Source organism: Panulirus ornatus, chromosome 5 (genome assembly GCF_036320965.1).
Source record: "Panulirus ornatus isolate Po-2019 chromosome 5, ASM3632096v1, whole genome shotgun sequence".
In the NCBI taxonomy this organism is placed as follows: domain Eukaryota; kingdom Metazoa; phylum Arthropoda; class Malacostraca; order Decapoda; family Palinuridae; genus Panulirus; species Panulirus ornatus.
The window spans coordinates 23,917,674-23,930,609 of NC_092228.1; the positions used below are offsets into that span (position 1 = coordinate 23,917,674).

General features: G+C 40.3%; 1 protein-coding gene across 2 annotated transcripts in view; it reads right to left on the minus strand.

Annotated features, from left to right (window-relative positions):
• Positions 1-12,379, minus strand: part of LOC139746784 (ionotropic receptor 21a-like) — a 140,824-nt gene extending 128,445 nt beyond the window's left edge. For both annotated transcript variants that reach the window (XM_071658343.1, XM_071658337.1), the window contains exons 1-2: positions 12,231-12,379; positions 11,686-11,833 (exon numbers count right to left, since the gene is read on the minus strand). In XM_071658343.1, coding sequence (XP_071514444.1) covers positions 11,686-11,833; positions 12,231-12,362 — 280 coding nt within the window. In that variant the 5' untranslated portion in view covers positions 12,363-12,379. The remainder of the gene's footprint in view (positions 1-11,685; positions 11,834-12,230) is intronic.
• Positions 12,380-12,936: the final 557 nt, after the last annotated feature.

Sequence of the window (12,936 nt, forward strand, 5' to 3'; positions counted from 1 at the left end):
TTGACAAAGAGGATGTATGTGTCAGAGGTGGAGGGGACGAGAACTGGAAGACCAAATTGAAGGTAGAAAGATGGAGTGAAAAAGATTTTGAGCGATCTGGGCCTGAACATGCAGGAGGGTGAAAGGAATGAAAGGAATAGTGTGAACTGGAAAGATGTGGTATACGAGGGAGGCATGCGCTGTCAATGGATTGAACCAGGGCATGTGAAGCGTTTGGGGTAATCCATGGAAAGTTTTGTGGGGCCTGTATGTGGAAAGGGAGCTGTGGTTTCGGTGCATTATACATGAGAGCTAGAGACTGAGTGTGAACGAATGTGGCCTTTGTTATCTTTTCCTAGCGCTACCTCACGCACGTGCGGGGTAAGGGGATTGTCATTTCATGTGTGATGGGGTGGTGAGGAGAATGAATAAAGGCAGCAAGTATGAATTATGTACATGTGTATAAATGTATATATGTAAATGTACATGTATATATGTAATGTATATATGTAAATGTATATATGTAAATGTACATGTGTAAAATGTATATATGTGTATACGTTAAAATGTATAGGTGTGTATATGTGCGTGTGTGGACGTGTATGTATATACATGTGTATGTGGGTGGGTTGGGCCATTCTTCCGTCTTCTTCCTTGCGCTACCTCACTAACGCGGAATATATATATATATATATATATATATATATATATATATATATATATATATATATATATATATATATATATATATATATATATATATGTATATATATATATATATATATATATATATATATATTTTTTTTTTTTTTTTTCTCTCTCTTTTTTTTTAATTTTCCAAAAGAAGGAACAGAGAAGAGGGCCAGGTGAGGATATTCCCTCAAAGGCCCAGTCCTCTGTTCTTAACGCTACCTCGCTGTCACGGGAAATGGCGGATAGTATGAAAAAAAAAAAAAAAAAATATATATATATATATATATATATATATATATATATATATATATATATATATATATATATATATATATATATATATATATATATATATATATATATATTCGTTCACACTCACTCTCTAGCTGTCATATAATAATGCACCGAAACCACAGCTCCCTTTCCACATCCAGGCCCCACAGAACTTTCCATGGTTTATCAAAGACGCTTCACATGCCCTGGTTCAATCCATTGATAGCACGTCGATCCCGGTATACCACATCGTTCCAATTCACTCTATTCCTTGCATGCCTTTCACCCTCCTGCATGTTCAGGCCCCGATCACTCAAAAACTTTTTCACTACATCTTTCCACCTCCAATTTGGTCTCCCACTTCTCCTCGTTCCTTCCACCTCTGACACATATATCCTCTTGTTCAATCTTTCCTCACTCATTCTCTCCATGTGACAAAACCATTTCAAAACACCCTCTTCTGCTATCTCAACCACACTCTTTTTATTACCACACATCTCTCTTACCCTATTATTACTTAATCATACCACCTCACACCACTTATTGTCCTCAAACATCTCATTTCCAGCACATCCACCCTTCTCCGCAAAACTCTATCCATAGCCCACGCCTCGCAACCAAACGACATTGTTGGAACCACTATTACTTCAAACATACCCATCTTTGCTTTCCGAGATAATGTTCTCGACTTACACACATTCTTTAAAGCTCCCAGAATTTTAGCCCCCTCCCCAACCCTATGATTCCCTTCCGCTTCCATGGTTCCATCCGCTGCCAAATCCACTCCCAGATATCTAAAACACTTCACTTCCTCCAGTTCTTCTACATTCAAACTTACTTCCCAATTGACTTGATCCTCAACCCTACTGTACCTAATAACCTTACTCTTATTCATATTTACTCTCAACTTTCTTCTTTCACACAGTTTACCATATTCAGTCACAAGCTTCTGCAGTTTCTCTCATGAATAAGTCACCAGCGCTGTATCATCAGCGAACAGCAATTGACTTCCCAAGCTGTCTCATCCACAACAGACTGCATACTTGCCCCTCTTTCCAAAACTCTAGTATTCACCTCCCAAACAACCCCATCCACAAACAGATTAAACAACCATGGAGACATCATACACCCCTGCCGCAAACCTACATTCACTGAGAGCCAATCACTTTCCTCTCTTCTTACACGTAGACAAGCCTTACATCCTTGATAAAATTTTCACTGCTTCTAACAACTTGCCTTCCACACCATATATTCTTAATAACTTCCACAGAGCATCTCTATCAACTCTATCGTATGCCTTCTCAAGATCCATAAATGGTACATACCAATCCATTTGCTTTTCTAAGTATTTCTCACATACATTCTTCAAAGCAAACACCTGATGCACACATCCTCTACCACTTCTGAAACCACACTGCTCTTCCCCAATCTGATGCTCTGTACATGCCTTCACCCTCTCAGTCAATACCCTCCCATATAATTTACCAGGAATTCTCAACAACTTGTACCTCTGTAATTTGAGCACTCACTCTTATCCCCTTTGCCTTTGTACAATGGCAGTAGGCAAGTATTCCGCCAATCATACATATATTAAGTAACCTTACCAACCAGTCAACAATACAGTCACCCCCTTTTTTAATAAATTCTACTGCAATACCATCCAAACCCACTGTCTTGCCGGCTTTCATCTTCCGCAAAGCTTTTACTACCTCTTCTCTGTTTACCAAATCATTTTCCCTAACCCTCTCACTTTTCACCTCACCTCGACGAAAATACCCAATATCTGCCAATCTATCATCAACACATTCAGCAAACCTTCAATATATATATATATATATATATATATATATATATATATATATATATATATATATATATATATATATGTATATATATATATATATATATATATATATATATATATATATATATATATATATATATGTATTGTTTTATTCATTCTTATTTTGCTTTGTCGCTGTCTCCCGCGTTAGCGAAGTAGCGCAAGGAAACAGGAAACAGGAGAAAGAATGACCCAACCCACTACATACACATGTATATACATACACGTCCACACACGCAAACATGCATACCTATACGTCTCAACGTATATGTATATATATATACGCACAGACAAATACATATACGCATAAGTACATAATTCATACAGGCCCTACAGAACTTTCCATGGTTTACCCCAGACGCTTCACGTGCCCTGGTTCAATCCATCGAGAGCAGGTCGACACCGGTATACCACATCTTTCCAGTTCACTCTATTCCTGGCATGCCTTTCACGCTCCTGCATGTTCAGGCCCCGATCACTCAAAATCTTTTTCACTCCATCTTTCCACCTCTAATCTGGTCTTCCACTTCTCGTTCCCTCCACCTCTGACACATATATCCTCTTTGTCAATCTCTCCTCACTACTTCTATTTATGTGACTAAACAATTTCAAAACACCTTCTTCTGCTCGCTCAACCACACTCCTTTTATTACCACACATCTCTCTTACCCTATTATTATTTACTCGATCAAACCACCTCACACCACATATTGTCCTCACACATCTCATTTTCAGCACATCCATCCTCCTCCGCACAATTCTATATACAGCGCACGCCTCGCAACCATATAATATTGTTGGAGACACTATTCGTTCAAACATGCCCACTTTTGCTTTCCGAGATAACGTTATCGACTTCCACACATTCTTCAACGCTCCCAGAACTTTCGCCCCCTCCCCCACCATATGATTTACTTCCGCTTCCGTGGTTCCATCCACTGCCAAATCCACTCCCAGATATCTAAAACATTTCACGTCCTCCAGTTTTTCTCCTTTCAAACTTACCCCACAGTTGACTTGACCCTCAACACTTATGTACCTAATAACATTCCTTTTATGCACATTTATTCTCAGCTTTCTTCTTTCACACAGGTTGCCAACCTCAGTCACCAGCTTCTGCAGTTTCTCACAGGAATCAGCCACCAGCACTGTAACATCATTGAACAACAATCGACTCACTTTCCAAGCTCTCGCATCCACAACGGACTGCATACTTGCCCCTCTTTCCACAACTCTTGCATTCACCTCCCTAAGAACCCCATCTATAAACAAATTAAACAACCATGCCGCAAACCTACATTTACTGGTAACCAATCACTTTCCTCTCTTCCTACACGTACACATGCCTTACATCCTTGATAAAAACTTTTCATTACTTCTAACTACTTGCCTTCCACACAAAACTTTCTTAATACCTTTCCACAGATCATCTCGATCAACTCTATCATATGCCTTCTCCAGATCCATAAATGCTACATACAAATCCATTTGCTTTTCTAAGTATTTCTCACATACATTTCTCACATACATTCTTTCTCCCCTATCCCTAGGGATACGGGAGAAAGAATACTTCCTACGCATTACTCACGTGTCGTAGAAGGCGACTGAAGGGGACGGGAGCGGGGGGCCAGAAGCCCTCCCCTCCTTGTATCTTAACTTTCTAAAAGGGGAAACAGAAGGAGTTACGCGAGAGTGCTCATCCTCCTCGAAGGCTCAGAATGGGGTACCTAAATGTGTTTGGATGTAATCAAGATGAGAAAAAAGGAAATATATGGAGTATGTTTGAGGAAATAAACCTGGATGTTTTGGCTCTGAGTAAAGCGAAGCTCAAGCGTAAAGGAGAAGAGTGGTTTGGGAATGTCTTGGGAGTAAAGTCAAGGGTTAGTGAGAGGACAAGAGCAAGGGAAGGAGTAGCACTATTTATGAAACAGGAGTTGTGGGAGCATGTGATAGAATGTAAGAAAGTAAATTCTAGATTGATATGGGTAAAACTAAAAGTTGATGGAGAGAGATGGGTAGTTATTAGTGCATATGCACCTGGGCATGAGAAGAAAGATCATGAGAGGCAAGTGTTTTGGGAGCAACTGAATGAGTGTGTTAGTGGTTTTGATGCACAAGACCGGGTTATAGTGATGCGTGATTTGAATGCAAAGGTGAGTAATGTGGCAGTTGAGGGAATAATTGGTATACATGGGGTGTTCAGTGTTGTAAATGAAAATGGTGAAGAGCTTGTAGATTTATGTGCTGAAAAATGACTGATTAAGGAATACCTGGTTTAAAAAGCGAGATATACATAAGTTTACGCATGTAAGTAGGAGAGATGGATAGAGAGCGTTATTAGATTACGTGTTAATTGATAGGCGCACGAAAGAGAGACTTTTGGATGTTAATATGCTGAGAGGCGCAACTGGAGGGATGTCTGATCATTATCTTGTGGAGGTGAAGGTGCAGATTTGTAGGGGTTTTCAGAAAAGAAGAGAGAATGTTAGGGTGAAGAGAATGGTGAGAGTAAGTGAGCTTGGAAAGGAGACTTGTGTGAGGAAGTACCAAGAGATATTGAGAACAGAATGGAAAAAGATGAGAACAAAGGAGGTAAGGGGAGTAGGGGAGGAATGGGATTTATTTATCGAAGCAATCATGGCTTGCGCACAAGACGATTGTGGCATGAGAAGCGTGGAGGTGGGTTGATTAGAAAGGGTAGTGAGTGGTGGGATGAAGAAGTAAGATTACTAGTGAAAGAGAAGACAGAGGAATTTGGACGATTTTTGCAGGGAAAAAATGCAAATGAGTGGGAGATGTATAAAAGAAAGAGGCAGGAGGTCAAGAGAAAGGTACAAGAGGTGACAAAGAGGGCAAATGAGAGTTGGGGTGAGAGAGTATCGTTAAATTTTACGAAGAATAAAAAGATGTTTTGGAAGGAGGTAAATAAAGTGCGTAAGACAAGGGAGCAAATGCGAACTTCAGTGAAGGGGCTAATGGATATGTGATAACAAGTAGTGGTGATGTGAGAAGGAGATGGATTAAGTATTTTCAAGTTTTGTTGAATGTGTTTAATGATAGAGTGGGAGACATAGGGAGTTATGTTCGAGGTGGTGTGCAAAGTGAGAGGGTTAAGGAAAATGATTTGGTAAAGTGGGAAGAGGTAGTAAAAGCTTTACGGAAGATGAAAGCTGGCAAGGCAGCAGGTTTGGATGGTATTGCAGTGGATTTTTTTAAAAAGGGGTGACTTTATTGTTGACTAGTTGGTAAGGTTATTTAATGTATGTATGTTTCGTGGTGAGGTGCCTGAGGATTGGCGGAATGCTTGCATAGTGCCATTGTACAAAGGCAAAGGGGATAGGAGTGAGTACTCAAATTACAGAGGTATAAGTTTGTTGAGTATTCCTGGTAGATTATATGGGAGAGTATTAATTGAGAGGGTGAAGGCATGTACAAAGCACCAGATTGGGGAAGACCAGTGTCGTTTCAGAAGTGGTGGAGGATGTGTGGATCAGAATGTATGTGAGAAATACTTAGAAAAGCAAATGGATTGGTATGTATCATTTATGGATCTGGAGAAGGCATATGTTAGAGTTGATAGAGATGCGCTGTGGAAGGTATTAAGAATATATGGTGTGGGAGGCAAGTTGTTAGAAGAAGTGAAAAGTTTTTATCGAGGATGTAAGGCATGTGTACGTGTAGGAGGAAAGGAAAGTGATTGGTTCTCAGTGAATGTAGGTCTGCTGAAGGGGAGTTTGATGTCTCCATGGTTGTTTAATTTGTTCATGGATGAAGTTGTTAAGGAGGTGAATGCAAGAGTTTTGGAAAGAGGGGGAAGTATGCAGTCTGTTGTGGATGAGAGAGCTTGGGAAGTGAGACAGTTGTTGTTTGCTGATGATACAGCGCTGGTGGCTGGTTCATGTGAGAAACTGCAGAAGCTGGTGACTGAGTTTGGTAAAGTGAGTGAAAGAAGAAAGTTGAGAGTAAATGTATATAAGACGAAGGTTATTTGGTACAGTAGGGCTGATGTTCAAGTCAATTGGGAGGTAAGTTAAAATGGAGGAAAACTGGAGGAAGTGAAGTGTTTTAGATATCTGGGAGTGGATCTGGCAGCGGATGGAACCATGGAAGCGGAAGTGAATCATAGGGTGGGCGAGGGGGCGAAAATTCTGGGAGCCTTTAAAATGCGTGGAAGTCGAGATCATTATCTCAGAAAGCAAAAATGGGTATGTTTGAAGGAATAGTGGTTCCAACAATGTTGTATGGTTGCGAGGCGTGGGCTATGGATAGAGTTGTGCGGAAGACAGTGGATGTGCTGGAAATGAGATGTTTGAGGATGATATGTGGTGTGAGGTGGTTTGATCGAGTAAGTAATAATAGGGTAAGAGATATATATGGTAATAAAAAGAGTATGGTTGAGAGCAGAAGAGGGTGTTTTGAAATGGTTTGGTAACAGTGAGAGAATGAGTGAGGAAACATTGTCTAAGAGGATATATGTGTCAGAGTTGGAGGGAACGAGGTAAAGTGGAAGACCAAATTGGAGGTGGAATGATGGAGTGAAAAAGTTTTGAGTGATCGGGGCGTGAACATGCAGGAGGATGAAAGGCGTGCAAAGATTAGAGTGAATTGGAACGATATGGTATACCGGGGTCTACGTGCTGTGAATGGATTGAACCAGGGCATATGAAGCGTCTGGGGTAAACCATGGAAAGTTCTGTGTGGCCTGGATGTGGAAAGGGAGCTGTGGTTTCGGTGCATTTTTACATGGCAGCTAGAGACTGAATATGAACGAATGGGGCCTTTGTTGTCTTCCTAGCGCTACCCCGAACACATGAAGGGGGAGGGGTTTTTATGTCATGTTTGACGGGGTGGCGATGGGAATGAATAAAGGCAGACAGTATGAATTATGTACATGTGTATATATGTATATGTCTTTGTGTGTGTAAATATGTATACGTTGAGATGTATAAGTATGTATATTTGTGTGTGTGGACGTGTATGTATGTACATGTTTATGTGTGTGGGTTGGGCCATTCGTTCGTCATTTTTCTTGCGCTACCTCGCTGACGCGGGAGACAGCGACAAAGGAAATATATATATATATATATATATATATATATATATATATATATATATATATATATATTTTTTTTTTTGTTCTATTTTTATTTGCTTTGTCGTTGTCTCCCGCGTTGGCGAGGTAGCGCAAGGAAACAGACGAAAGAAATGGCCCAACCCACCCCAATACACATATATATACATACACGTCCACTCACGCAAATATACATACCCATACATCTCAATGTACGCATATATATACACACACAGACGCATATATATATACACATGCACACAATTCACACTGTCTGCCTATTATTCATTCCCATCGCCACCTCACCACACATGGAATAATATTCCCCTCCCCCCCTCATGTGTGCGAGGCAGCGCTAGGAAAGGACAACATAGGCCCCATTCGTTCACACTCAGTCTCTAGCTGTCATGCAATAATGCCTGAAACCACAGTTCCCTTTCCACATTTAGGCCAGACAGAACTTTCCATGGTTTACCCCAGACGCTTCACATGCCCTGATTGAATCCATTATATATATATATATATATATATATATATATATATATATATATATATATATATATATATATATATATATATATATATATATATGTATTATTTATTTATCTATTTTGCTTTGTCGCTGTCTCCCGCGTTAGCGAGGTAGCGCAAGGAAACAGACGAAAGAATGGCCCAACCCGCCCACATACACATATATATACATACACGTCCACACACACAAATATACATACCTATACATCTCAATGTACACATACATATACACACACAGACATATACATATATACACATGTACATAATTCATACTGTCTGCCTTTATTTGTTCCAATCGCCACCTCGCCACACATGGAATAACAGCCCCCTCACCCCTCATGTGTGCGAGGTAGCGCTAGGAAAAGACACCAGAGGCCCCATTCGTTCACACTCAGTCTCTAGCTGTCATGTAATAATGCACCGAAACCACAGCTCCCTTTCCACATCCAGGCCCCACACAACCTTCCATGGTTCACCCCAGACGCTTCACATGCCCTGGTTCAATCCATTGACAGCACGTCGACCCGGTATACCACATCGTTCCAATTCACTCTATTCCTTGCACGCCTTTCACCCTCCTGCATGTTCAGGCCCCGATCACTCAAAATCTCTTTCACTCCACCCCTCCACCTAAAATATGGTCTCCCACTTCTCTCGCTCCCTCCACCCTTGACACATATATCCTCTTTGTCAATCTTTCCTCACTCATTCTCTCCACGTGACCAAACCACTTCAAAACACCCTCTTCTGCTCTCTCAACCACACTCTTTTTATTTCCACACATCTCTCTTACTCTGTTATTACTTACTCGATCAAACCACCTCACACCACATACTGTCCTCAAGCATCTCATTTCCAGCACATCCACCTCCTGCGCACAACTCCATCCACAGCCAACGCCTCGCAACCATACAACATTGTTGGACCACTATTTCTTCAAACATACCCACCTTTGCTTTCCGAGATAATGTTCTCGACTTCCAAACATTCTTCAATGCTACCAGAATTTTCGCCCCCTCCCCCACCCTATGATTCACTTCCGTTTCCATGGTTCCATCCGCTGCCAGATCACTCCCAGATATCTAAAACACTTTACTTCCTCCAGTTTTTCTCCATTCAAACTTACCTCCCAATTGACTTGACCCTCAACCCTACTGTACCTAATACCATTGCTCCTATTCACATTTACTCCCAACTTTCCCCTTTCACACACTTTACCAAACTCAGTCACCAGCTTCTGCAGTTTCTTACATGAATCAGCTACCAGCGCCGTATCATCAGCGAACAACAACTGACTCACTTCCCAAGCTCTCTCATCCACAAAAGACTGCATACTTGCCCCTCCCTCCAAAACTCTTGCACTCACCTCCCTAACAACCCCATCCATAAACAAATTAAACAACCACGGAGACATCACACACCCCCGCCGCAAACCTACATTCACTGAGAACCAATCACTTTCTTCTATTCCTACGCGCACACATGCCTTACATCCTCGATAAATACTTTTCACTGCTTGTAACTACACGCCTCCCACACCATATACTCTTATAATCCTCCACAGAGCATCTCCATCAACTCTATCATATGCCTTCTCCAGAGCCATAAATGCTACATACAAATCCATTTGTTTTTCTAAGTACCTCTCACATACATTACTCAAAGCAAACACCTGATCCACACATCCTCCACCACTTCTGAAACCACACTGCTCCTCCCCAATCTGATGCTCTGTACATACCTACACCCACTCAATCAATACCCTCCCAAATAATTTACCAGGAATACTCAACAAACTTATACCTCTGTAATTTGAGCACTCACTCTTATCTCCTTCGCCTTTGTACAATGACACTATGCAAGCATTCCGCCAATCCTCAGGTACCTCACCACGAATCATACACACAGTAAATAACCTTACCAACCGAGTCAACAATACAGTCACACCCTTTTCTAATAAATTCCACTGCAATACCATCCAAACCTGCTGCCTTGCTGGCTTTCATCTTCCGTAAAGCTTTTACTACCTCTTCTCTATTTACCAAATCATTATCCCTAACCCTCTAACTTTGCACACCACCTCGACCAAAACACCCTATATCTGCCACTCTATCATCAAACACATTCAACAAACCTTCAAAATACTCACTCCATCTCCTTCTCACATCACCACCACTTGTTATCACCTCCCGACTAGCCCCCTTCACTGAAGTTCCCATTTGCTCCCTTGTCCCACGCACCCTATTTACCTCATTCCTAAACATCTTTTTATTCTGCCTCAAATTTAATGATACCGATATATATATATATATATATATATATATATATATATATATATATATATATATATATATATATATATATATATATATATATATATACATATATATATATATATATATATATATATATATATATATATATATATATATATATATATATATATATATATATATGTGTCGGAGGTGAAGGGAACAAGGAGAAGAGGGAGACCAAATTGGAGGTGGAAAGATTGAGTGAAAAAGATTTTGTGTGATCAGGGCCTGAACATGCAGGAGGGTGAAAGGAGGGCAAGGAATAGAGTGAATTGTAGCGATGTGGTATACCGGGGTTGACGTGCTGTCAGTGGATTGAATCAAGGCATGTGAAGCGTCTGGGGTAAACCATGGAAAGCTGTGTAGGTATGTATATTTGCGTGTGTGGACGTATGTATATACATGTGTATGGGGGGGGGTGGGTTGGGCCATTTCTTTCGTCTGTTTCCTTGCGCTACCTCGCAAACGCGGGAGACAGCGACAAAGTCTAATAAAAAGAAAATAATAATATATATATATATATATATATATATATATATATATATATATATATATATATATATATATATATATATATATATATATACATACCGTTATAAATGTGTGTGTGTGTGTGTGTGTATTGCACATTGTCTTCGAAGTAAACACCTTACTCATGCATCCTCTACCACTATAGAAATCATGTTGGTCCTACTGACTGTGATGTTATGTAAATATATTCTTTCCCTCAGTCACCACTCTTCCATCTAATTTACTAGGCACACCAAACTAAATTTTCTATTTTTAAACTAGAACGTTCAATTTTAACCACATCCCTTATACGGAGGCATTCTCCTAATCATTAGGCACATCACATTTGTGCCTTACACATATTATAAATCCTATTACAAGAAAACATTAATAGACAACTACTCTCATGATGATTTTCGTAACACTAGACTTTACATTAAGATCAGGAAGTATCGATAACTTTACGATACCATTAGGAGGCTCCATAAACGTAAGAGTAAAGTTGAGGACTCGAGCGACTGTCTTGACAACTTCAATTTCCATACCGTAGCGGAGCAGCACCGTGCCATTCTCTGCCCGGTGGAAGAAGTTACACGGTGCAAAGTGGAACGTTGACACCTGGGGATGAGGGAGTATATCTCACTATGAGTTATAGGCTGACCACCGGCACACGGTAAAGTGCATCTCACTCAGTGGTTTCCCCTCACCATCAACGCACCATTAACAACACATAGTTAAGCGCAATGTAACTGGCTAATGTACTGAGTCGTGTTTCAGTGGCTTGTTGTAGTTAGTGATACTGGATCATCTGTATTCACAACGAAAAAAATTACCGATTATTCCATTATTGTATCTTTCATTTTTGTCTTTCTCTGCTCAGTTCTTCTTTAAAAACAAAAAGATGATTAACTTTCCCAGGTTACGGCAATTCTGAGTTCATCTCATTACCAGAATAAATGAGTCAACTGAAATTTGATCTCTCAGTTTTCAATCTAATTTGTTATCGTTCACGTACCTTAAGCACGGCGCCTTGTAGGTCAGCCAGTTTGTCAGGGAAGAGGTCTAACTGGCGGGTGAAGCTGTGGTGGTACCAGGTGTTGATACGCCTCACTCCCGGACCCCAGTACAGCTGGTTCATGTACATCATCCACTCCCCTTCGGTGCCAGACTGTGGGATAGATCACAAGCTATAGGTACAGCTGGCTCATGTACATCACCCACTCCCCTTCGGTGCCAGACTGGTTCATGCTCAACTGTTAATCTTCCTTGGTAACAACCCTGCGAGGGAATATGAATCAAAATTCACCTGGTTTAACCAGTCTTTTACATGGCCATTGAATCACATATAATCTTGGTGTAGCTTGTTAAAGCAAAGGTTGAATTCAAACTGATAATGATTTGTTTGTCTTACTTGTCGAGTCCGTATTTCTTTGTTGCATGGAATTTTTGGAAAGACGAAATTAAGGTCTTACTGATAGTGTTACTGTACAACGTAACATTAAAAGCACTGTTTTTAGTAACCTGTCATATATTTGCTAAGTTGAGAGAATAAGCATTTAGACTATCATCATTTGTCACATTTTTGCTACTTTATGCATAAAACGTCTTTCTAACTTACCAATATCCTTGTTCAAAAAACGCCTAAACTGCCTAAAGATGCGTCTCATAGGACTACATTCGTCTACCAGAGTTATGGGATCAGTTATCCGTAGTGCTCTAAA